The 25,676-nt window shown below is 33.5% G+C and overlaps 3 protein-coding genes across 7 annotated transcripts; 1 reads left to right on the forward strand and 2 right to left on the reverse strand.

The window, feature by feature from the left end:
* Positions 1-2,709: 2,709 nt before the first annotated feature.
* LOC113496999 (glutathione S-transferase-like) lies at positions 2,710-4,620 on the reverse strand. Its single transcript, XM_026876424.1, has 4 exons — positions 4,455-4,620; positions 3,828-3,995; positions 3,381-3,520; positions 2,710-2,925 (listed from the first exon to the last, which is right to left on the reverse strand). The coding sequence occupies exons 1-4, from the start codon at positions 4,588-4,590 to the stop codon at positions 2,743-2,745; spliced, it is 627 nt and encodes a 208-aa protein (XP_026732225.1). The 5' UTR covers positions 4,591-4,620; the 3' UTR covers positions 2,710-2,742.
* A 956-nt stretch (positions 4,621-5,576) lies between these two features.
* LOC113497000 (glutathione S-transferase-like) lies at positions 5,577-15,059 on the reverse strand. Of its 5 annotated transcripts, XM_026876427.1 has the most exons (5): positions 14,909-15,059; positions 14,363-14,530; positions 13,705-13,844; positions 9,949-10,044; positions 7,023-7,139 (listed from the first exon to the last, which is right to left on the reverse strand). In XM_026876427.1, the coding sequence occupies exons 1-5, from the start codon at positions 15,042-15,044 to the stop codon at positions 7,056-7,058; spliced, it is 624 nt and encodes a 207-aa protein (XP_026732228.1). In that variant the 5' UTR covers positions 15,045-15,059; the 3' UTR covers positions 7,023-7,055. The 5 variants fall into 5 exon arrangements, with proteins under 5 accessions (XP_026732227.1, XP_026732228.1, XP_026732226.1 ...); XM_026876426.1 differs by lacking the exons at positions 7,023-7,139; positions 9,949-10,044; positions 13,705-13,844; positions 14,363-14,530; positions 14,909-15,059 and adding exons at positions 5,577-5,792; positions 7,625-7,764; positions 8,080-8,247; positions 8,729-8,887; XM_026876425.1 differs by lacking the exons at positions 9,949-10,044; positions 13,705-13,844; positions 14,363-14,530; positions 14,909-15,059 and adding exons at positions 7,625-7,764; positions 8,080-8,247; positions 8,729-8,886 and having other exon boundaries at positions 7,023-7,238.
* A 1,247-nt stretch (positions 15,060-16,306) lies between these two features.
* LOC113497001 (glutathione S-transferase-like) lies at positions 16,307-18,025 on the forward strand. The gene is made up of 4 exons (XM_026876431.1): positions 16,307-16,460; positions 16,672-16,836; positions 17,162-17,298; positions 17,742-18,025. Exons 1-4 carry the CDS (start codon positions 16,322-16,324, stop codon positions 17,913-17,915), a joined length of 615 nt encoding a protein of 204 aa, XP_026732232.1. The 5' UTR covers positions 16,307-16,321; the 3' UTR covers positions 17,916-18,025.
* Positions 18,026-25,676: the final 7,651 nt, after the last annotated feature.

The following is a 25,676-nucleotide window of genomic DNA, read 5'->3' on the forward strand; positions in this document are numbered from 1 at the left end:
ACCTGAAGGTAGAGGAATCCTTTGATGATATCCCATCTCTAAAACAAATCTTTCTGGTCTTACAAGTTCAAAACTGATGAATGGTTATGTACAATGATGAGCTAAAAATACAGCTATATTTTTTCTTTATGTTTTAGAAGATCTGACCTGAAAAAACATTATCATTCGTTTAATAATTCAAATTATTTACTGACCAGAAAAAAAATCTTAATGTCATGCTGAGTTTTTCACATCTACAACACGAGTGCCGTTGATGTCATACTCATATAATAATTGTTAATCATTATACGCCAAAGGGTGGTATTAAATAACAATTTTTAAGGAATTGAAAAATGTTGAAGACAAAATGTCGTAATTTTGATAGTGACTATCGTGAGAATGATTCATTATTAAATTAATGATGCAACGGTTTACTCGACTCGCAGCACCACCTCCCGTCAGCTTATTACTAAGGATTAAAAATATAAAGGCTGTGGACTAAATTCACTACCACAAAATATTATCATTGTTTAAATTTGGCATGAATATGGGTGTCCTCAAATAATTAATAAAACGCTGATAATTTAAATAAAACTCTTGATGTAAACCTTTCAAAAGCAGTGAGGTGGCTAAATGACCATAATCTAGAACTAAACTGCAAAAAAACTAAATTAATTCAATTTCGACCACATCAAAAAAGACAACTTAACATAAACTTTTCATATAATAATATAAAAATAGAATGCGTAGATGAATTCCGATTATTAGGCTTAACAGCCTAATAATCGGAACTAGCAAATTATCTAGATTCACATATGCATTACATGAACTCAAGAAAGCAACAAATGAAAAAACAGCAATAATTGCATATTATGCTTATGCTTACTCGTGGTTGAACTATGGTATAATACTATGGGGAAACAGTGTGGATGCAGATAAATTATTTATCTTGCAAAAAAATGTGTAAGAATTATTCAGAATTTTCAGGACCCTAGGGAAAGCTGTAAAACACATTTCCTCAAATTAGATATGCTCACACTAGCGAGCATGTACATATTAGAATTTGATAAATTCGTTAAAAAACACCCTACATTATTTCCATTGGCAAGCGATCAACGACCTCAACAACGCAACCTCAGATACAAAAATAAACTAGCGGTACCCAGCTCAACATTAGCTATATACCACTCTGGTCCATTTGCAATGTGTGTTAAAATATATAATAAAATACCAGACGAAATAAAAGAAATAGAATTTGAAAATAAATTTAAGAATGAACTGCGTAAATATTTAGTAAAAAAAACTTATTACAGCGTAAATGATTATCTAAATGACAAATAAAAGTGTTAAAATATATTAATGTATACACATTTTATTTCAATATTAAAATAGGTTTAATTTTGGTTTTATGTGTTAGAGTTTTGAATATTTAAAAGTTATGTAGACTTATAAGTTAATCTATACATATAATAAAATTGTAGAAAAGTGAAAACTGTATATTGAATATTTTTTTAAAAGAATAATTGCAGGGTGGTCTATGAACGATTCCGATGCCGAAAATATGATTTTTAGAATTTTTGTCTGTTTGTCTGTATGTATGTCCGGAAAGATCTCGGAAAGTACTGGATAGATTTGATTCAAATTTTCAGAGAATATCAACAAAAGGTCCGGTCAACATACTTTTTACTTATTATCTCGCTTTTCTTTACAGGGGGTGAGCAGGAGCCCTTTATATAATTTTATGATACCTCATAATCACTGTCATAATCCGTCTAGCAATTTCAGGTGTAGGCCGTCCCAAGAACAGGCGTGCTCGAAAATCATAACCCACCCAATTAGCAAATGGAAAACCCTCGAAAGTAAAACATTTTTAGCAGAAGTGCTAAGACTGAGTTATACTTTCTGTTATTTTTTCCTACTTGCATCCCCCCCATTTTTAAACGGCTCGATTTGTCAAACATGTCTAAACGAACACTTGCACATTATTCACGTTTAAATTAAAATAGTTCAATTTGTTCGGAAGCTATGATGTCACAGACAGACAGGCATTAAATAGGATTAAATAAGAATAAGTCATAAAAACAGCTGTGAAATATTTGACACCAGAATAGTATCGTAAACGATGAAATGTGTTTGATTCAAACATTTGATAGTCTTTGGGCTGCTCAAGATTCCTTATAATTTTGAAATAAAAAAGCAAGTTTAAAATGTAAAAAAAAGTGTTTCATTTTCAATATTGCATTACATTTTTGCGATGATCGTTATTATTAAACTTCATAGTTTTTCACATCTTGCAAATCACGCAGACAAAGTCGCGGGCAACAGCTAGTATGTTATATAATGTATACTGTCATAAGTGTTTAGATTTAATAACTTAGATATAGATATTTTGCTATGCCCTAACCGGGTCCGTAATGTATGTTCAACCCTAAATTTAAGATCTTAATGTAAAAAATATTGTGTAAATGCAATAAAGAATATGAAATATGAAAAAAATATGAAAATAGCTAGGAAAAAATAAGGTCGATATTTTTTCATCAGGAATCAACAAATTATCGACCTGATTCTTATCTAGTGCGTGCACAGAAATATTTAAATACATTTTGTAATCAGCACGATTTCTGTCTGTCCTCAGTCAAAAAGGGCTTAAATAAATTCGTGATTGGTGCACAATCTCGATTGAATTCTTACTTATTTAAAGGCTTGCTTCTTTAAAATAAAAACAAAGAGTTTTGTCAAATAATATAGATAGATTTATTTAATTCATTTCCTTAGTTGGGGAGCTTTGTAAGGTTCTCTAGAAGCAATGTACTCCTTAACTCCGGGCAGATGAGTGATCTTCTCAACCAGTTTTTTTACAGTGGGATAGTTCTTTTCAATTTCAATGCCCAGGAAAATATTGAATCCTTCAATTACACCGACTAGAATAAACTCAGCCCACGATAACTGAAAAAAAGGAAAAAAAATTATATAAGTAATGCACGTTGAAAATGTGAAAGTAGTTATTTGTCTTTATTATTTCTGTAGTGATGGCAGTAAATGGCAGGTTGGTCTTATTAATACAACATATCATTATCAGGATTGCTTGTTTAGCCTAGTGGCTAAACAAGCAATCCTGATAAATATTGTATAAATGATAAATATGTAAGTTGGATCCAAAACTAGTGTTTTGGATCCAAATATACTCAAAATAGCTAATACTAATTCTGTATTTTTAGAAAAATAGCTACAGTTCGGACAAGTTGACGTCAAATCGACCGCAAACACCACTCTGAAGACGAGATAATTATGCAGTGCATGTAGTGACATTTTGCATCTTAAACGGCAACACGCCTGCCACAAGTCTTGTAGTAAATGTGCGTAACCAAGTTACCACTCATCGACTTTCAAACCGTTCTTACCTTTCCAATAAAGAATCCACCATTATCTGCTAAGTGTTTTTCGAATCTTGAGAAGTAAAAGTCAACGGTTTCTTCAACAATTACTTTTTTGAGAGCCTCTTTCTTTGTTTCATCTTTTTCCTGGTTGTATTGTACAAGACCTGGGTGCAAAAGGGGTTTTTAAACTAGTATAGAAATTGTTTGTTATTGAGCTTTGCCATTGTAAAAATTAGATTTTATAGAGCACTACGGCGTCTCGCTTTTAAAAAACAACAGAACTCGTAAGCATACAGCTCTACAATAGATGACTCTACAATTATTTTTTTTGAATGTCGGTTGTGTTGCCTAATAGTTGCGTATGTAACTATATTTTTATTTTAAAACTTCACGTTATAAAATAACATACTCAAGAAAAATCTCCTAACAGTGAAATGAAGAAAAGGGTAAAAGCTTTCTTATAAAACTTACTTTTGGCGAAGTCATAAATATTGTGGACTGTACTGTCAAGCACGGCTTGCTGCCAGTGATCAGCTGGTATCAGGTCGCTGTCCCTCGCTACATACTTAGTAATAGCGAGCGACTGGTTGAGAACCTTGTCACCTTCCACATATATGGGCAGCTGGCCGAAAGGGAGAGCTGGAGAAAAAAAAATATGAATATTATTTTATGCTTTGCAGAAATCTAAGGGGTTTTAATACATACATATGCATCCCAGACAGAAATTAACTATAAATATAATACACATTTGTAAATATTTCCCCATAAACACAAGGACACAAGCTACAAGTTCAAGGACAACAGCAGTACCTAGATAAGATGGTAAACATTTCATTTTTGATATTATTATATTTAAATATTTCAGAATACTTTAAACAGTTTTAATATTACACAATGTCCTGCGTATTTATTTAAAGTAATTAAATATGTTAACAACCCTAAATTATTTTAGCACAATAAAATGACACAAAAATAAGACTTCATAATAAATTCATCAATTTAAAATTAAATTCGACCTTTCCACGTTGGCATAAAGGTGTAACCTTCGAGGGCCACAAACATTCCATTAATAAAACTCCGTTAAAAAAATGTACTCACCTTTCTTAAATTGTTCATCAGGCCAAGTTGCAAGATCGTGTCTGATATCCTCGAACTCCTGTTTCGTGTAATGTAAAATGTATCTTATCGCCTCAGTGACACCGTTCACATTGAAATAATGTAGTTTCTTTGCCATTTTTGATTATTTACTGAACACTGGACACGTCTACGGCTGTTTATATACTGAATGATACTTGTATGTGTGCGATTGAATAGGAGCGACACCGCGGTTCCGATCTGGCTTGGATGACATCGGAAAAAATGGTGATAATTAATTTTATTATAGTTATGGAAACATGTCAGCAAATTAGATCAGTAGTGTCTCTTCTAAAACACTGCGGGTTTTTTCGGAATGGGGCATAGGTAAGAACCTCGTTAGGTTTTAGTCAGTAAAAGTCTGACGCTTCCTTCAGCTAAACCTGAAGGGGGAGGAATCCTTTGATGATATCCCATCTCTAAAACAAATCTTTCTGGTCTTGCAAGTTCAAAACTGATGAATGGTTAAGTACAATGATGAGCTAAAAATACAGCTATTTTTTTTTCGTTATTTTGTAGAAGGTCTGACCTAATAAAACATTATTATTTGTTTAATAATTCAAATTATTTACTGAACAGAAAAAAATCTCAGTGTCATGCTGAGTTTTTCAATTGAAAGATGTTGAAGACAAAATGTCGTAATTTTGATAGTAACTATCGTGAGAATGATTAATTATTAAATTAATGATGCAACGGTTTACTCGACTCGCGACACCACCTCCCGTCAGCTTATGACTAAGGATTTCGGTTGGATCCGAAACTAGTCGGCAATCCCGATAAATATGAGTGAGTAAACCGTTGCATTATTTAATAACTGCAGTGGTATTATTGCGATTAAAAATATAAAGGCTAAATCAAATAGCTAAGAAAAAATAAGGTCGATATTTTTTCATTAGGAATCAACAAATTATCGACATGATTCTTATCTAGTGCGTGCACAGAAATATTTAATTACATTTTGTAATCAGCACGATTTCTGTCTGTCCTCAGTCAAAAAGGGCTTAATTTATTTAAGTGATTGGTGCACAATCTCGATTGAATTCTTACTTATTTAAAGGCTTGCTTCTTTAAAATAAAAACAAAGAGTTTTGTCAAATAATATAGATAGATTTATTTAATTCATTTCCTTAGTTGAGGAGCTTTGTAAGGTCCTCTAGATGCAATGTACTCCTTAACTAGGGGCAGATGAGTGATCTTCTCAACCAGTTTTTTCACAGTGGGATAGTTCTTTTCAATTTCAATGCCCAGGAAAATATTGAATCCTTCAATTACACCGACTAGAATAAACTCAGCCCACGATAACTGAAAAAAAAGCAAAGAATTTTATATAAGTAACTAGCTGTTGTCCGCGACTTTGTCTGCGTGATTCTCAAGATGTGAAAAACTATGAAGTTTAATAATAACGATCATAGTAAAAATGTAATGCAATATTGAAAATGAAACACTTTTTTTATATTTTAAGCTTGCTTTTTTATTTCTAAATTATAATGAATCTTGAGCGGCCCAAAAACTATCAAACCTGAAGGGGGGGGATCCTTTGATGATATCCCATCTCTAAAACAAATCTTTCTGGTCTTGCAAGTTCAAAACTGATGAATGGTTATGTACAATGATGAGCTAAAAATACAGCTATTTTTTTTCGTTATTTTGTAGAAGATCTGACCTAATAAAACATTATTATTCATTTAATAATTCAAATTATTTACTGACCAGAAAAAAATCTAAGTGTCATGCTGAGTTTTTCAATTGAAAGATGTTGAAAACAAAATGTCGTAATTTTGATAGTAACTATCGTGAGAATGATTCATTATTAAATTATTTATTTATTTATTTATTTTTTAGTTCTTATACAAATATGTACAATGGCGGACTTAATGCCAGGGGCATTCTCTACCAGTCAACCAAGAGGTGGTGCAGAGCAACAAGAAGTAGGTGTACTAGCAAATAGAAAACACAAATAATGAGATAATAATAAAAGCAAACGGTACAATAAATGTACATATATTTATATATAATGCATAATAGATAGATAATATATAAATACCTACATAATATATATAAACGGGAGATACTATTTCACAGGAATATGTACATAAACATACACATATAAGCTATTAGTTAATGATGCAACGGTTTACTTGACTCGCGACACCACCTCCCGTCAGCTTATGACTAAGGATTTCGGTTGGATCCGAAACTAGTCTGCTATCCCGATAAATATGAGTGAGTAAACCGTTGCATTATTTAATAACTGCAGTGGTATTATTGCGATTAAAAATATAAAGGCTGTGAACTAAATTCACTGCCACAAAATATTATCATTGTTTAAATTTGGCATGACTATGAGTGTCCTCAAATAGCATGGAAAAATAAGGTCGATATTTTTTCTTATTCTTTATTGTAATCAGCACGATTTCTGTCTGTCCTCAGTCAAAAAGGGCTTTATTTATTTAAGTGATTGGTGCACAATCTCGATTGAATTCTTACTTATTTAAAGGCTTGCTTCTTTAAAATAAAAATAAAAACAAAGAGTTGTGTCAAATAATATAGATAGATTTATTTTATTCATTTCCTTAGTTGAGGAGTTTTGTAAGGTCCTCTAGATGCAATGTACTCCTTAACTCCGGGCAGATGAGTGATCTTCTCAACCAGTTTTTTCACAGTGGGATAATTCTTTTCAATTTCAATGCCCATGAAAATATTGGTTGCTTCAATTATACCTACTAGAACAAACTCAGCCCACGATAACTGAAAAAAAGGAAAGAATTTTATATAAGTAATGCACGTTGAAAATGTGAAAGTAGTTATTTGTCTTTATTATTTCTGTAATGATGGCAGTAAATGGCAGGTTTGCCTTCTTAATACAACATATTTATCAGGATTGCTTGTTTAGCCACTAGTTTTGGACCCAAATGGACTCAAAATAGCTAATACTAATTCTGTATTTTTAGAAAAATAGCTACAGTTCAGACAAGTTGACGTCAAATCGACCGCAAACACCACTCTGAAAACGAGATAATTATGCAGTGCATGTAGTGACATCTTGCATCTTAAACGGCAACACGCCTGCCACAAGTCTTGTAGTAAATGTGCGTAACCAAATTACCACTCATCGACTTTCAAACCGTTCTTACCTTTCCAATAAAGAATCCACCATTATCTGCTAAGTGTTTTTCGAATCTTGAGAAGTAAAAGTCAATGGTTTCTTCAACAATTACTTTTCTGAGAGCCTCTTTCTTTGTTTCATCTTTTTCCTGGTTGTATTGTTCAAAACCTTCGAACAAAATAGGTTTTTTAAAACTAGTATAGAAATTGTTTGTTTTAAGCCTTGCCATTGTAAAAAATAGATTTTAAAGAGCACTACGGCGTCTCGCTTTTAAAAAACAAAACTCGTAAGCATACAGCTCTACAATAGATGACTCTACAAAAATTACAATATTGTATTTTTCCCTTATTCCATTTTTTGAATTTCGGTTGCGTTGTTAACTATATTTTATTTTAAAATTTCACGTTATAAAATAACATACTCAAGTAAAATCTCCTAACAGTGAAATGAAGAAAAGGGTAAAAGCTTTCTTATAAAACTTACTTTTGACGAAGTCATAAATATTGTAGACTGTACTGTCAAGCACGGCTTGCTGCCAGTGATCAGCTGGTATCAGGTCGCTGTCCCTCGCTACATACTTAGTAATAGCGAGCGACTGGTTGAGAACCTTGTCACCTTCCAAATATATGGGTAGCTGGCCGAAAGGGAGAGCTGCAGGAAAAAAATAAGTTATGGAGTCTATAGGTTAAAAAATATTTTTAATATTGCTAAAAAATAATTCATTAAAGAGGTTTTAATACACAAATGTGTATCCCAAATAGAAATTAACAGTTTTAAATAAAATTTACGTTTATAAATATTATCCCATAAGCACGAGGCGGCATATATTATAAGGAAAACAATAAATAATACTGATATTATTAGATTAAAATATTTCAGAATATTTAAAGCAATTTAATACTACACAATATCCTACGTATTTATTTTAAGTTATGGAATATGTTAAATACCCTAAATCATTGTAACACAATGATTGATGTAGCACACGAAAATCTAAGTTCGTAATAAGACTCATCACTCATTTTTTAAATTAAATTCCACCTGACCACGTTGACATAAAGGTGTAGTTTTCAAGGGCATAGCGACTAATATTCTATTTATTATATATCTTTAAAAAATTACTTGTACTCACTTTTCTTAAATTCTTCATCAGGCCAAGTTGCAAGATCGTGTCTGACATCCTCAAACTCCTGTTTCGTGTAATGTAAAATGTACCTTATGGCCTCAGCGAGACCGTTCACATTGAAATAATGTAGTTTCTTTGCCATTTTTGCTTATTTACTGAACACTGGACTCGTCTACGGCTGCTTAAATACCGAATGATACTTGTATGTGTGCGATTGAATGGGAGCGAGAAACCGCGCTACCGATCTCGCTTGGATGATATCGAAAAAAATGGTGATGATATATTCAGATAGAAGACCTACCACATTAATTAATTTAATTGCACTTGTGGCCAATTGCATACATGTCAGCACATTAGATGTCGTAAAGCGTGTCTCTTCTTAACCAGTGCAATAATGTAGGTGAGAAAAGGTCTCCTTCCTAACAAAAAAGAACCGGTCTCTCGCCGTGCCAGCCGGATTGTCTGAAATGGTCACGCGGCCCTGGAACATAATGGGCATAGCAAGGAGCATGGTGGGTCTTAGTCTGAGAGTCAGTAAAAGTCTGACGTTATTTTCTCCTCTCAACCTGAAGGGACATCTGACATCATTAGACGATTTTTCTCAACCTGAAGAGGGAGGTATCATTTGATGATTTCCCATCGCGAAAAAAGTGCGAAAAAACCTAAGTGCGTAACTGTTTACTGGTTTTATACAATGACGAGGTGTTTTATTTTGAGCATGTTCCAGAAGATCTGGCCTTGTAGAACAATATTATTTGTTTAATAATTCAATTCATTAACTGACCATTAAAAAATCTTATTGTCATGCTGAGTTTTTTTAATATCTAAAACACGACTTATGAGAGGCGTTGATATGAACTAAAACATTCAATCTTTCGTAGTTATTCAGTGTTTTAAATTTGTTTTAAAAAAACGACTACCGCATTAAAGAGTTTAATCCTTGTGTTGCGGACAGTTGCACAAACATTCAAGCGTTATGCACAATGACACCATACACACTAAAAGCATTTATGTCTGTTTAGCACACAAATGTCCTACGCGGGGATCGAACCCACGACACGTCTTTCAGCGGAGATTAAAATTTGGTTTGAGGTAAACTAAAAAAAAAAGTTTGGAAAATACTAGATATATATGTATTTCGTTCATTTCTTAAATTCAGGACGTTTGTAAGGTCCTCTAGATGCAATGTACTCCTTAACTCCGGGCAGATGAGTAATCTCCTCAACCAGTTTTTTCGTGTTCGGATATTTTCCAATATCAATCTCGAGGAAAAGATTGGTTGCTTCAGTTATACCGACGAAAACAAACTCGACCCACGATACCTGAAAAAAGAAAATGTTTTTAATTAAAAAAAAATCTATTGAGGTGCTTGCGGCACGGTGGGGTTTGTACAAATTTATCACTGTAGGTATATAAGATAATTGCTCTTTTTGTTTAAATGCACTAAGCCTTAGAGATGTTTTGGTTGCATTTGTTGGTGTTCGCCATAGACCCTGATCTAGAATAAATTCAATGTTGGCTAAAGTGGCGGGTTTGTAATATAAAAAAAAATATTTTGCAAAAAATGTGTTTAATCAAATTAATATTCATCGACTTTCAAAACCGTTCTTACCTTTCCAATGAAGAATCCACCATTCTCTGCTAAGTGTTTGTCGAATCTTGAGAAGAAGAAGTCAAATGTTTCTTCCAGGATTTTGTTTTTCATAGCCTCTTTTTTAACTGCCTCTTTTTCCTGGATGTATTGTACAACATCTGAAAACAATATTTACTTAATGTTTTAGATGCGTATTTCATGGTTAAGACCATTACTGCAAGATTGAAAACGAAACAGATTAAAACGAGATAGCCAATCACACAGTCAGCAGCTGCGTTTCGGTTCTGCAAAACAAGCAAACTCGTTGTAAGCACACAGCTCTGCATAGAAAAAATGACTCTACAATAATAACATCTTTGTAATAATCCCTACATTAAACAAATTGTGAATAATTTGTATATCTTGAAATATGTAAATACTTTACGCTTCAAGATTTTTCCAGACGCTTCCAGAAATTTAATTTGGATAATTTAAAGTAACTATTCTGTACAATTTTAAGATAAAAAATATGGTTAACAATTTGGTGTTCGTATTAAAAGTCTATGAAATATACCATCAACCAACATTAAACGAAAATATTCAAGTAAAAACTTACTTTTCCAAAAGTCATAGATGTTGTATACGGTACTTTCGAGGATGGCTTGCTGCCACGCGTCAGCTGGTATCAGGTCGCTGTCCCTCGCCACATACTTGGCTATAGCCAGCGACTGGTTGAGGGTCTTATCACCTTCTACGAATATAGGTATTTGGCCGAAAGGGAGAGCTGGAGAAAAAAGGTTAATGTTTAATGAGCTATGAATGTCATGTATTGTGCAAAAATATAATTAATTTAAGGGGTCTTTATCAAGTGTGTACTACATGGTGATAATCTATAAAAATCATTTGCTTTCATAAGTATTATATCATCAACACTATTTTTAAGTAAAACAGACATGATAAAAAAAGAGCAGATAAGATAAAATAATTTCTACAATATTCTGATATTGAGACGTATGTGTTTATGAGTATTTAAACTTGTTTTAAAATTACCTAATATGATTTATGTTTTAGGTATTTTAAATAATTTATAAAAACAATTCACATAATCATATTGAAAACCAAATTCGACCTAATCCCTTTGACATTAAGTGTAGTGTTCAATAGCTTGTTATATTCCATGAATTGTATAATTTGAAAAATATACTTGTTCTCACTTTTTTTAAATTTTACATCAGGCCAAGTTAAAAAATCGTGTCGGACATCCTCAAACTCCTGTTTTGTGTAATGCAAAATGTATCTTATCGACTCAGCAACACCGCCTAAATTGAAGTAATGTAGTGTCTTCGACATTTTTGATAATTCACTGAGCACTTGACACGACTACACTCGTTAAATACTGTGAGATATATGTGTGTGATTCAATCTCAATGATAAACTTGTTAACTATGGTTCTTCAAATGGTTTGTTTTTTATACGACTCTCGCACAAACGAATTTAATCTTTGTGTCGCAGAATATTCATGTGTCTCAGAACAAACATTCCTGGAGCACAGAAAAGATTGTTCTTCGTGGGGATCGAACCCAGAGCATATCGCTCACAATGCTATCATATACCACTTAGCTATCCGTGAAGTCAGATTTATTTTTATTATCAGTTTAATATCTACACATACTTATCAAACATTGTGAAATAGGTCGGTTACCTACACATGTCATTTTGTGCGTGAATAGACGTAGATATTTCAAATATTGGCCTTTTTCGTGGGAATAAACAACTTTCATTTAGCAATGAAGTTCATTAACACAAAAAATAAAAAAAAATTTTTTTAAAGAAGCTGATACATTCTCGGTGTAAGGTTATTATATTTACCAGCATTTCAAATATGACTGGACATCGCAAAAATAGTTTAGTAGGTAATTTTCTAATAAATCCATTATTATCTAAACCCTTATACCATTTTTGCTCATACTGCCATGGTTACTCGAAGTAAGTGGATGAAAATTATATTTCAATTCGATAAAAAACATGCCGAAGTGAAAACTTATGGTAGTTTGAAAAGTATCTTGTACATACGTAGGTATCAGCATTATGTAACGATGAATTCTAAGGAACCTTGATGACCTTGAACCTTTGCTTAGCTCAAAATCAAAACAATAAGTTAGGCGAAGAAGTAACAATATATTTATTCAGTTCATTTCTTCAATTAAGGAAGTTTGTATGCTCCTCTGGAAGCAATGTATTCCTTAACTCCTGGCAGATTTCTGATCTTCTCAGCCAGTTTCCTCACCTGTGGGTATTTCTTATCAACTTCAATTCCAAGGAAAAGATTGCTGGCTTCAACGATGCCGACAAGGATAAACTCGGCCCAAGATAACTGAAAAAGAACAAAAGGGGATATAGGTAAATTAAATTTTGTTACATTTTCTATTTAAGGTACATATAAGTATGGTTCTAAATAACTTAAGAACAGGCAATCAAATTCAAGCAGATTGGTTGATCAATTTGCATTGTTGATCATTTTCGAATATTTTTCGAAGTAGATTAAAGATTCTGAAATGTGGGAAAACTTTTATCCCAATTTATTTGGAGTAACTAAGCTACATAAACCCACAGTTGTACTTTCACTGTTAGTTTTTAAGAAGTTTCTTAAAGTGAACTGAATGCCTAAATAGTATTTTATCGACATTCGTTGTTCATCATTAAAAAAAAACTGTTTACTCAAAGTTTATTTTGTTTTATTAAAATCGGAAAATATACAGTTTACAAAAGCAACAAATTATGGAACTATTAACCAATTACATGTTTCAAGTATATTTCAAAAATTGCAATTATGGTCATGTTAACATCGTTCAGTGAAAAATATGATGAAATTGGTTCAAATATGTTGCATAACTTTTTTTGTCGTATCATGCACTTAATAAAAGCAATTATCTTTTATACTCATTTACTTTGGCAGATAACCTTATCAATGTTTTTTTAATGTACTACATGTACAGGCTTGTCATCAACGGTTCTACTGGAAACAAGCTTTGGTATTTAATCTTTTAATATGTTTTAATCTTCTAACCCACAAACGTAATATGGACATAATTAGTTTTTTATTGAAGATATTAATTGCTTGGCAGGTCAAGTTTATTAGCATTTTATAATCATTCTGTCTACTAATTTTAATAAGGGATGTTAGCCGAAATAGTGAGTTGTGAAAGGCAGATAGGCAGACTCAATTTATAAATTGTATTTAACTGAAAGGAAGACGATTCCAAATGCATAAAGAACACCAGTCAGTTGTAAAATCAAAATGGCACCCTACATTGCACTTACCAGCATACCTGACATGCACAACGGCAAAAGTCCTAGTCCTCATAATCAAATCTGAGAAAGACATATGAACTTGTAACTTTTTTCTTACCTTTCCAATGAAGAATCCACCATTCTCCGCCAAGTGCTTTTCGAATCTTGAGAAGAAGAAGTCAACGGTTTCTTCTTCAATCACTTTTTTGAGAGCTGCCTTCTTAGCTGTGTCCTTCTCTTGGACAAATTGAATGACATCTGGAAAGTAAGTGTTATTTTATAATGATATCCAGACAGTCAGCTAGCAAATTTGCCACTGTTGGACTAAACCCTCTTCCCTTATAGGAAAGGTTTGAGAATTAATAATTTTGCTAGATCACTGCAATCTGTTTGGCTGATTTTTTTGCATCTCGTTCTTTACACTAAATGACTGATGTCTAGAGTTATTATGTATTCATTTAACTCAGAAATGTCACATTTTACTTTGCTTGCTTTGACTTTTTTTGGGTTTGGTGAAATTTTCAAGGACCATCTCCACACTTCTATCTACGGCAGAGAGTGAGTAGTTTCAGACTCTTGACTAAACCTGAACCGCAGAACAACATCTCCCACATATAATTGGTAAGCGGAAATGACTAGCAATTCATCATACGTCACGTATGGTACATATTACTCGTGCACAGAAAACTATACATTGAACCGCAAACTCTGCACTACTATGAGATTATTATCGTTTCTGTGAGTTCACAGGTTATATGGTTCCCTCAAAAACTTACTCTTCCAGAAGTCATAGATGTTGAAGACGGTACTGTCAAGGATGGCTTGCTGCCACGCGTCAGCTGGTATCAGGCCGCTGTCCCTCGCCACATACTTGGCAATAGCCAGCGACTGGTTGAGAGTCTTGCGTCCTTCCACATATAATGGCAACTGGCCGTAGGGGAGACCTAGGGAAAAAATAAAAGAATTTATTTTTGGTGTTATGCTGCCCTTTGAGGTAGGCTGTGCATACGTGCCGCTCACTGAAAATGGCTTTTGAAAACGATCTGGATCTTTGAATCAAAGAAGTATAGAGTTCAGATCAAAATTCTAGGGATTACTTCGACTTTGCTCACTCTTGTTAGAGCTTTTGGAGGGTTAGGTAATGTCGACTTCAACGAGCTCAAAAGACTTATAAGACAGTAAGCTCAAAGAAAATATTAAATAAAAATCAATTAGATCATTTCATTTCCCTAAACGATTTTCGGTTTAACCACTTCCGTCCTCATCAAAATGCAAAAATATGTTATCAGCTACATTCTAATAAAATATGTATAAATACTCACTTTTCTTAACCTCTGGATCAGGCCAAGTTAAGAAGTCATGTCTGACATCCTCGAACTCCTGTTTCGTGTAATGCAAAATGTATCTTATCGGCTCACCAAGAGCGTTTAAATTGAAATAATGTAGCTTCTTCGCCATTTTCGGATAATAACTGAGCACTTATCACTTTTTCAGCTGTTTAAATACTGAGAGGAATTCGAATAATTCAATGTCAATGTTAAATTCGTTAACTAGACTTATCGAAATGGTTTTCTTTATTTTTTAAATATTTACATTTCTGTAAAATCATTAATATACACAATTCTATGATTCTAAACACACTCATAACTTGTTATAAAATGGATTGTGTCTTGTCTAACTCTTATTTTTTTACACTACTCTCTCTCGCAAGAAGGGTTTTAAGAACAATCTAGTGACATGTCCAAAAAGCGTTCGTGGGTCACATAATTCTTGTCCTATGCAGGATTGAGCCCACGGTACGTCGCGCACAGTCGGTTTTTCGTATGGATCTAAATCACATTTTCCTTTTTTTTTAAAACATTATTTTGAATATTGCAGTAGATTACATACAGTATAAGAATGTAGAACATTATTTTCATAACTGAATTTGTCTGTCCGTCTGTCACCATGCCATATTTCATTTATACGATTAAAATTTTAAAACTTTAAATTTTGACAGATGGTGTGTATTGGTTGCTCATATAACATAGTTTTAAGTAGTACCCACCTTCTTCATATCGAATAATATCATCATAATCGGTTAAACGGTTTAGTTTTAAGAGCTAAACAAACAAACAAACTTACGTACTTTAATATTAGTTAATATTTATGTTGTTACGTCTGTTATCAAGTGTTTGTCAACGTGTATGCAATAAAATTATATTGTTAATAAACAAAAATATTATCTCAATTTTGGGTGACCAAATTAATGCGTTTTAATGACTCGTTATGTTCTCAAGTTTAGCTATTCCGTAGTTATTGTTTTGGGTCAGAATCTGTCACCATTTTACTGCCGAGCGTAAAAAAGGACAATGCCGTGTTTCTTCTATAAAACCTCAAAGCGATGTTGCGGCTGATGTAGCCCAGTCCCATTCCAACCTTGGAATATTTTTGCCAAATGGGCTTACCACATAAAACTGTTACTAAAAACTTAAAAGTGAATTACATTTTGCTCAAAACATAAATCATAATTACTATTACTTATTACGAAAGAATTTCAAGTCAATGTACTTGTTAACCTTTTCTCTGTCAAGCATTCTGAGGTACATGATCTCACAAGTTCACCCTTTCCACAAAAAAGGTATGAACCACCTCATTATCTAAGTTAATTCAACTTTCTAAAGGTGATACTGATAAAATGTGTATATATAAACGAAAAAATCCAATATTAATTATTAGTATTCGATTTTACCGTCATGGCACCCGTTTTCAAGTTGAAGTATAATGATTTCATGGGTGTTGCTGAACCCATTAGGTATTTGTTAGCCTATGGTGAGATAAAATACGAAAATGTAGAAATCAAGGATAATGTTGACTGGATAGAGGAGAAAAGATGTAAGTATACAAATCTAACATTCATTTATTTCTGATCCCAAGACTGAGAGAAGTGGAAATTCATGTGACTACATCCAAAAATATTCAACAAAGTCTGTGGAGGCCGTTGGATATAGGACTTTAGGAACACATTTTACTGAGTTCTGCTGCTGATTAAATGGACTTCATACATTTCTTCTTCTTAATATTTGTATCATCTTTTATTTTGCAGTCCCTTTCGGCAAGCTTCCAGTTTTGGAAGTAGACAAGAAGGTTCTTTACCATTGTGTGGCAATCAGCCGCTATGTGGGAAAGTTGGTGGGCTTACTGACACCAGACGACTTGGAAGCAGCTGAACTGGATGCCATTGCAATGAGCCTTCACGAATATTGGCAAAGTAAGTATAGATGTCATCTTTGTCATAATGAGGCAAAAAGTACAGTAAGAGAGGCGTTTTGTACTTATAGCTTTAGTCATTTCAATCAACAATGTTCTCCACTTAGTCTAGTAGCGTTTAAAGGCTTTGAAATGGTTAAAAACAGAAATTTAGTGGTTTGAAAGCATCGCAGTTAAAAACGAAAGAGAAAGAAAAAACTGTCGATCGCTTGTTAACAGTGAAGTCTTAAAAATCAATCCTTATCCACCATGCCTGTATGAAACTAACAGTTGAAGATTCAGACTTGAAGTATGTTAATACAAATGTAATCAATTGTTATTTCTAGAGGTCTACCAATGGTATAACGAAACAAACGAGATGAAATCAGTTTTGGAGAAGGAGCTAGTTGAAAAGATCTGTCCGAAATATCTTGGAGAGTTCCAACAAATCGTTCAAAAGAAGGGCAGCTACTTTGGTGGGACTGTAAGTATTTTATTTACCATCACAAATCGTGCCATTTTTCCTATCATAAGACTATCTTTTAAAATTATTTTCAAAGTAAACTATGCAGTAAATAATATGTTACGCAGTAAAATAAAAGAATGTTAAAGTTTCAGTTATGTTTTTTTTTGTTTCTACTGTGTCTGAAAAGGGTATTTTATTTAAATTAAATATTTGTAGTACATGTAACTCCGCTTAGTAATATTTTATAGTATTTATAACACATGGATATATATTTTTTTTTAGCTCTGCACCAGATCTTTGTATTTAGTAAAAGATCAAACTCATTGCACTTGCACTATTGACACCTATCAAGACTGGTTACTGTCCTCCTAGTCCAAAGTAATGCAATGACTGTACTCGATTAGTCATCTTCACAAACACCTTTCTACAACTGTTCATATCATGTTATTATTTATTTCCAGAAACTAAGTTGGGTGGACCTCTACTTCGTCGCTATAGTTGAATCTATTGAAGCCATGTGGGGATCCAAGATTCTGGACAAAGACTATCCAAAACTGCACCTGGTTTACAAGCATGTCCATGAGATTCCAGTCATTAATGCTTATGTCAGCAGCAGGCGTAATTATAAATACTGATTTGATGAGAATAAACTCTCTGAAATAGGATTGAGGCTTTTAAATGAGAAGTTTGTTCAACATTTCGTTTAATTTTGTAAAAAAGCAAATAAAATTTTTGTTCAACATTTCTTACTCCTCTTACTTAGTATTACTGGTACTGTCTGTGTAAATACTTTTGTGTAGTAGTGGCAGAAGATTTTTTATTATGCATATTTTTGGGAACTATTTGTTCATACGTATCCTACGAGTTGAACTTAAAAATAAGTTCCCAAAGACTTAAAAATCACAAAATCGAATAAGTGTACGCTGACACTCATCACACACAAACACACATAGCAGCTTGGTAATACATATTACTATCTACTGCATCAAGGAAACGATCTTCGTACAGTCCCGTCCCATACATTAAATATTCACCACTTCTACCACTATTCAATTTTCAACACAAACCACCCTTCCCATGTAGATCGACACCCCTAACTCTTTAACCCATTCACGAAAACTCAAAAGTCGGGTCATCAACCCTCAACTGCAATCTAATATATTGGGGACCAATTCATTTATTATTCTTGAAGTCCACAGGTGCCCGGTACAGTGCCACCGACAATTACTTAGAAACTGTATTACGTAGCGACCACTGGAACAGTGGGCAAGTAAACAGGATACTTTTACTGCCTTAACACTTAAGGGTTGCGTAGAAAAAGGTCTTAAGTGTGGTGCGAGTTTCAACGGGTTGGGGAAGTGAGTTGTTGGAGTAGTGAAAAGAGGTAAATGAAGAATGCAAATCATTAGGGTAGCCTTATCTCAACTATCGGTCAGCATCTAGTCTAAACGGATGCAGCAAGTACCAGTGTTTTACAAGACAACTGCATATTTGACCTCCTTGACCTAGTTACTTAGGCAACACGATACCCCTTAGTAAGACTGGTTGCTAGAATTTCTAGCTTTAGCAGCGACTGTTAAAGATTAATAGAAGCCAGGACCCAAAATTTCTACGCCCCTTCCAAATCACGACTGAACTCGTTAAGAGGAAGATGGTCCCATCTACGGATCGACCATATCATGCATAACTGAACCTGAACTGAACTGTGCAGATTTTGTGGCTTAGCTTAAAGTAAAATGCTTCTTCTTACTCTTAAAAGAGAAAAACCATTAAATATTCTTCAATAAAAACATATTAAAAAGGATTCAAACACTACGCCGTCACAATTCTAGCGAAGTAAAGTTAATTTAAATAAGAGCTTATTTCCCTGCCAACCAATCATCTATATTAGAAGTGAGGATACATCTCTTTACTGACGGAGCGTGTTGTGGTATCACTCTTATTAAAATTATTACTTTGAAGATATCTTTGAAGATTACTTTAAATACCTATTTTGGATGATCAGAGAAACTTCAATTAGTTTTATTTAAGTGTTTCATAGCAAAATGGATTTTTTTTTCAAGTCGGGTTTCATGTTTCAGTAGCTGATGAGTAGAGACCAAAGAAAATTGACGATTTTTTATCATTTAATTTTTTTTTCTAAAAGGAAAAATACTTAATATTTGTCTTTTAGGTAGTTAATTGATATTGGGAAAAATCCGTATAAATTATATTTTAAGTGTTTTGATGCTTGGACATCAATTTTGATATTATTATTTGTATTGTAACTTGAATATAAAGTTCTCATACAAATTTTGTCTTGTAAATGAATTTTAAAATTTTATTATTAACATCGATCTGGTTGCATATTATTATTATTTAATAAAACCAGTTTCCTTCTAATTTATTAAACAGACGATAGTCTTTTGTTTTAAAACCAAATTCCAAAAACAGAATTTAGACTAACCGCTCCCAGTGGCACCCAACCTTTGGGTTGCGGCGACAAAACAGAAAACCCTAGTAATTTACGGCAGAGTAGTTGTAGCGCCTAAGGAAACGGTTTATTATCCCTGAGAGCGTGAGACTTCGCAGAATACCTCTTCATCAGGCGTTTTATGTTCAGACTTGTTTATACGAATGCTTATTGCAGTCGTCTGTTATCGTGTCATATCATTTAAATCGTTCTGTCTTTTTGTACTGAAAGAAATATCTATAAATGTTTTCTAATATTTTAACTACTTCTTCTTTGTTTTTACTCGTTTTTGTCAGCCTTTACGACCAGCATTTTAAGAGATGCAAAACTTGATCATGGATTGAAAAAAAATGGGATGGAAAATACTGACATATACGAGATAATTGCATCAAAGTAAATAGTTTATCATACTATTGAACCCTAGTCATTGTATCTCGAATATTATTATCACCTTTATCAGTGTATATTTTGTAGATTTTTACCATAATTGAGGTCATAGTTCACACTATACAGACACAGTAATTATAATGTACAAATTAACACATATCAGATTATAAACATTCCAGCAATTAACATAAACAAAAGTTATCATAAGAATATTACCGAAACTATTGCCACTGATCGATCGCAATATTTTTTTCCATTTTTTATCGAACATTTGGATTGGGAACCTCTGTGTATCACACTCATCATACAAACATTTGGTCTGGTTAAAAATCACCTGTATAGCAAAGAGCGTACATCAAACCTATTTCAGATTTCTCTCATCCAAGTAGTTTCCTAAATACAAACTTTGCAAGCGAATATCAATCTTATCATCTGCTCTAAAACCATCATTACCCATGCCAAAGTCACTTTACCACGTCATAAGTATTCATATTACAATATTATAAGGGCTTAATGTCCTCACAAGCGTCTCCATGAACATATACGCCTACATACATATATTATATATGTATATATCAACGACAGATGTGGCTTTAACCCCAGATCGATCATCGCTTACACATATCTATATATAGCAATGTATCGGATACCAGTACTTTGATTTGTCGATCCATAACGTAAATTAGAGTTAAAGTAACTCACTATTGTCAAAGTTGTTCTAGTAAAACATTTGCCGTTCCCATGGAAAAAGGTCAAGGATTAATTACTTATTTATTATTACTAGCCTGAGTTGTCCCACTTCTGATCAGGCCTCTCGAGTCTTCTTCCACTGGTGAGAGATCAGTGGTATCATAACCCGCAAGTTCGGTAAGATCGATTCCAGGTCATCCCACTATCTCCGTCTGACATTTTGACTTGGGATTTTTATTCTAACTAAACGACTCTCAATACTATATGACGTAAGGGGCCTTTACTTACCAGTGGGATAATTTTATATCAATACTAGCTGTCGCCCGCGACTTCGTCCCCGTGGGTAGAAGATTTAAGTTATGATTTATAATTGCCCTGTTTTTTTCACATTTTTAATTGTTTATTCGCTCCTATTAGTCGCACCGTGATTGTTTATAGCCTAAAGCCGTCCTCGATGAATGGTCTCTTCAACACAAAAATATTTTTTCCTGTTCCTGAGATTAGCGCGTTCAAACAAACAACAAACAAACTCTTCAGCTTTATATATTAGTATAGATTTCAATTTGGACCAGTAGTTCCTGAGATTAGCTCGTTCAAACTCTTCAGCTTTATATATTAGTATAGATTATTAATGGTTCAATATTTTTTAATTTGTCGTGAGCTGTCACAGAAACTAGCTGACAGAAACATTTGTAACCTCATATGTTGTGTTATAGTATGAGATAAGGATTCAGTATCTCAAAAAATAAAAAACCAACTAGTCGATTATAATCAACATGTTGAAATTAATAACATTGACAATCTCATCCTTTCCGTTTTAAACATTTCTATATCAACTCAGTTAAACGTAACGAATTATATTTTGTTCCGTCATATAACCAAACATTCCTTAGAGTCTATTTTCAGTCATTCTTTTTTGGGAGAAAAGTAAAAGAATTCCGAAAACATAATTAAATAAATGGTGTATCCTCGCAATAAATCCATGGCTTGTCGTGTTAGTATCGTTAGTAGCAACTAATCTCGATGCCGGTCGATAATCGGGAGGTCGTTAAACAAATACCCTTGTTTATTGGTACTATTACCGTAAGTAATTGGGTGAAGGAACTGAGGTTATTAATAGTATAAATATTTGTTTTGTTTCGAATAGTATTAGTAGAAAATGCATAGCAATGCTGGTATTTTTTAAAGGTAAAACGGAACTCGTAGCTAAGGTTTTGCTGTTCAATCTCTTACAATCACTCTGTATTTCATGAACCACGAAAGCTGGACAGTTCTTTTTTTCGTCATTTGTATTTCTATTGCTTCTAAAATAAAATATAAATAAACATTTCATCAGATGACCAAAAGTTTGTGACAAGTTTGATTTTCAAAGTGTTGACTTTCTTTTTAATGGTAACTCCGTTGTATTAATAAGGCATCAAGTTTTTTATAATACAACACGAAAATACTGAAAATTGTAGTTTGAGCGGATTGCAGTATAAGCTGGATTACATTTTATAAACTTTGAATTTATGTGTTTATTTTTTCCATTTAATTTTATCTACATTTTGCGGCATACGAAAAAATATTCATATTTTTCTCGGACGGAAATTTCAGCCTTATAGAATACATTTACCTTGTACCTGCAACATCTATACGAACAAAAATGATCAAATATGCACCCTAAGCTTCCCTATCTATCTCCCCTTGACCAACCAACCGTACCCCTATTCTGATTTCATACTAATTTGAACACCATTGCTTGGTTTTCTCAGCACTTCTGCTATGAAAATGATACAAACCAGCAATGGATGGACAATGCGTCGGTATAACTTGGAAGATGAGTTATCGGTGAACAAAGTGACGTGACAAGATGTTATCGATAATATGTGCTTTCAACCGCAAGCAGCGTGAGGGTGACAGAGAAATTTTCGATGAAAGGCGTCAAGGATAATGTATTGTGAGCAACACTATTGTTTAAGGTGTCTGGTCGAGGCATGTGAAAGGGTTCCTTGATAGCCGGCATGATTGGCAAGCTTTGAAATCGCCAGCTTTTGATGGACCATAGATTTGAATATGTGTTTTGTCATGTTTTTACCAAAACGTTGACAGGAGTTTTAACAACCTCATTATTAACAGAAATATTTGTCTTTATATCAGTATAAGATATGACTGTTTAATCCAATACAGTTATATTTTCTGTTGTAGCATATGGTTACTGTATCATTTGTCGATAAATTGACATTTAGGATACACAAAATATACTTAAGTATATCTTGTACGCTCGGATCATTTTAAGTTGTATCAAACGCTTTTTTTTTACTATTTACCAATAAATTTAAACTTTACTGAGGCAATTTCAAAACAATAGCATTTTCCACAACCAATCCACGAAATCAGAAAAGCTTCCAAAACACAGAAATGGAGAAAAACGGATAAAAATCTACGTCCAAAAATGACCAAGAAATACGCGCTCACTTTTAGTGTACCCCATTTAACCCGTAAACTCTGCTTAAAACCGGGTACCGTTGGAGCATCGGTCGTTTGGACCAAACCCTTTTATGTCACATGTTTAGCTGCAATTTAAGCCAAATGTTTATTTGTGGGTTTTGCTTACGAATTACTGAAATAGAGGAGAGTAAGTAGATTTATTTTATGAGGGGTCGTATTGCATTTTTAGGGGAAACAAGAGTCTTTTTCTATAGGCGGAGGAATCTTCATGGACACCCAGTTGTTTGGGGGTAGGGAGCGGGTAGTGTCAGACTCTACAGAGTCAGTTGTGTACAGTCAGCCAGAATCAGCAGGGTAGTGTCAGACAACTGACAAAACCTGAACAGCCGTGTAACGTCTCACGCATTTAGTAGGTACGCGGCAATGTATAGCAATTCACCACGCACCGGGATCAGAGAGCCTACCAGTACGAATTAATGTTATATTATTACAGTTGTTGAAGGAAGGCACTGTTCTACGTTGTCACTCTTCCTTATCTAAATCATTTGTATCACTTTAAGATTCGGCGACTTTCAATCTTCCATTGTCAAATAAGTTTCATATTGTCTCATTCGGGAATCGAAGTATTGCGCAGGAGCAGACCAATACAACAGATTGAGACGGAAACAAAATTACTATCTACTTGTTTATAATATAAATCATCATATTATGATGATTTTGGTATTCAGACAATTGTTTTTAGACCTCTGTAAAGGTCTGTCCTTCTATTACCTCCGTTCTACAGATGGTCTATTTTTGATGCTGCTATAACGACAAAAAATTAAAATATAAATCACGGTAAAGACGATTGATTAAGTAATAAATCTGGAGGTTGACCATTTTATTTTGAAAATTTATTTTTCTTTCTCTATCTGACCGGAACTTCACAGTTTCGCAAGTCCCACACCCATAAAACCAGTTTTTTTTTCAGGACAATATCCTGTATCCCATTTTCAACGATACAATTCATTAAAAGCTAAAACACAAACTGTATAGATTGTTTAGTGATTGTCATCGGCAAGCTACAACAGTGTGGGGAACCTAACTCATATTTAATTAAGATTTATTACGTTAAACAGCAAGTTATTGTTTGCTCAAAATATATGGGTGGGTCGGCTGCGGTTTAGCTACCCGCGCAGATGTTTCTACGTAAACTGTCGCTTGCCAAATTTTAGGCTTAATTATTTTAATGTACAACATTAGGCAAGCTTAAGTTTATTTTTGTGGCCCTTTAATCTTTGTCTACTTTGTTAAAATGCTAATTACTCGGGGTAGCCATTCGTGAATTTCATCGGTATTTCTTCAAAATCCTTAAATGGGTGAACTAGTTTATCAAAGGCTTTCGGGAAAACGGTTAAAACTCGTTTCTAGAATCGCTTGAGGTTTGTTTGGCAATAAGAAGTTTCGTCTTCCATTAAATAATTATTATGAGTGCATTACTTTTATTATAATTTTAATGTATAAGTTTTAAGCTCTACACAAATTTGCAAACATGTACATATCTGTTAAACTATATATCAACATTCATATTTTAAGTCAATATAACGCATGACGTCACTTCAGTAGGTAGATCTTTTTTCTAGAGACCAATCATATCACCACTCATATCTCAAATGCTCTCTTCAGATTTGCCTGAAAAAATGTAACATTCTGACCTCTCCGCCATTTTTTAAGGCAAAAACAAAAGGCAACCTGAACGCCTAAAACGATTTCTTGTGCGTTAGATTTATGGCAAATTGCTCGTAACCCGCCTTCAGGCGTTGTTTTATTTCAGATGAACGGGGAACGTTGTTCGTATAAGGGGAACCATCATATTCCTGAGGCTGGTGGCATTTTATGGTGCCCTTAATATCAGGGAGATAATAGGATTTCATGTCAGCTGTATATGCAAATAAAGTGTATGCCGGTTAAATTAAACTGCTAGTACTTCAAGCGGATGTGTGATAAGTTCTAAGTGTTCTTATTTCGTTTAGAAATATTTAATAAGTTAATGCCTTTTGAATACCCATTATATGTAGTTTTATCGTTTTAAGCACTAAATTTATTCAACTTTAGTTAAGTTATCTCAAGCAAACGAGCTCAATGATATCGATGTTATTAATTGAGTGTTTTAAAGAACTTGCAGTGAATTAATTTACTAAAAATCACCTTAAAAATAACACTCAAGACACTTCCAAACGATCCAGTACAAACACCAACAAATGAACACATAATATCAAAGAAATTTATTAAAAAGAACACCGGCTTGTCAAAATAATAAAAAAAAACTTTACGATAAATTTCCTGGAGTTCCCTTAAATTCAACCAATAAAACCTAGAGTGTAGATATTACATAAATCATCTTCTGCCTTAGCAATAAATGAAAAAGTGGAATCGGCTGTTTGAACAACTTTAAATG

This window comes from Trichoplusia ni, chromosome 8, assembly GCF_003590095.1.
Source record: "Trichoplusia ni isolate ovarian cell line Hi5 chromosome 8, tn1, whole genome shotgun sequence".
In the NCBI taxonomy this organism is placed as follows: domain Eukaryota; kingdom Metazoa; phylum Arthropoda; class Insecta; order Lepidoptera; family Noctuidae; genus Trichoplusia; species Trichoplusia ni.

Coding starts and splice junctions, on each gene's coding strand:
- LOC113496999 (XM_026876424.1), bottom strand. CDS start 4,590: ATGGCAAAGAAACTACATTATTTCAATGTGAACGGTGTCACTGAGGCG. Junction 3,521..3,827: donor TATTTATGACTTCGCCAAAA/GTAAGTTTTATA, acceptor TTTTGCACCCAG/GTCTTGTACAATACAACCAG. Junction 2,926..3,380: donor GTGGATTCTTTATTGGAAAG/GTAAGAACGGTT, acceptor CCTTTTTTTCAG/TTATCGTGGGCTGAGTTTAT.
- LOC113497000 (XM_026876426.1), bottom strand. CDS start 8,864: ATGGCAAAGAAACTACATTATTTCAATGTGAACGGTCTCGCTGAGGCC. Junction 7,765..8,079: donor TATTTATGACTTCGTCAAAA/GTAAGTTTTATA, acceptor TTTTGTTCGAAG/GTTTTGAACAATACAACCAG. Junction 5,793..7,624: donor GTGGATTCTTTATTGGAAAG/GTAAGAACGGTT, acceptor CTTTTTTTTCAG/TTATCGTGGGCTGAGTTTAT.
- LOC113497001 (XM_026876431.1), top strand. CDS start 16,322: ATGGCACCCGTTTTCAAGTTGAAGTATAATGATTTCATGGGTGTTGCT. Junction 16,461..16,671: donor CTGGATAGAGGAGAAAAGAT/GTAAGTATACAA, acceptor TTTATTTTGCAG/TCCCTTTCGGCAAGCTTCCA. Junction 16,837..17,161: donor CCTTCACGAATATTGGCAAA/GTAAGTATAGAT, acceptor TGTTATTTCTAG/AGGTCTACCAATGGTATAAC.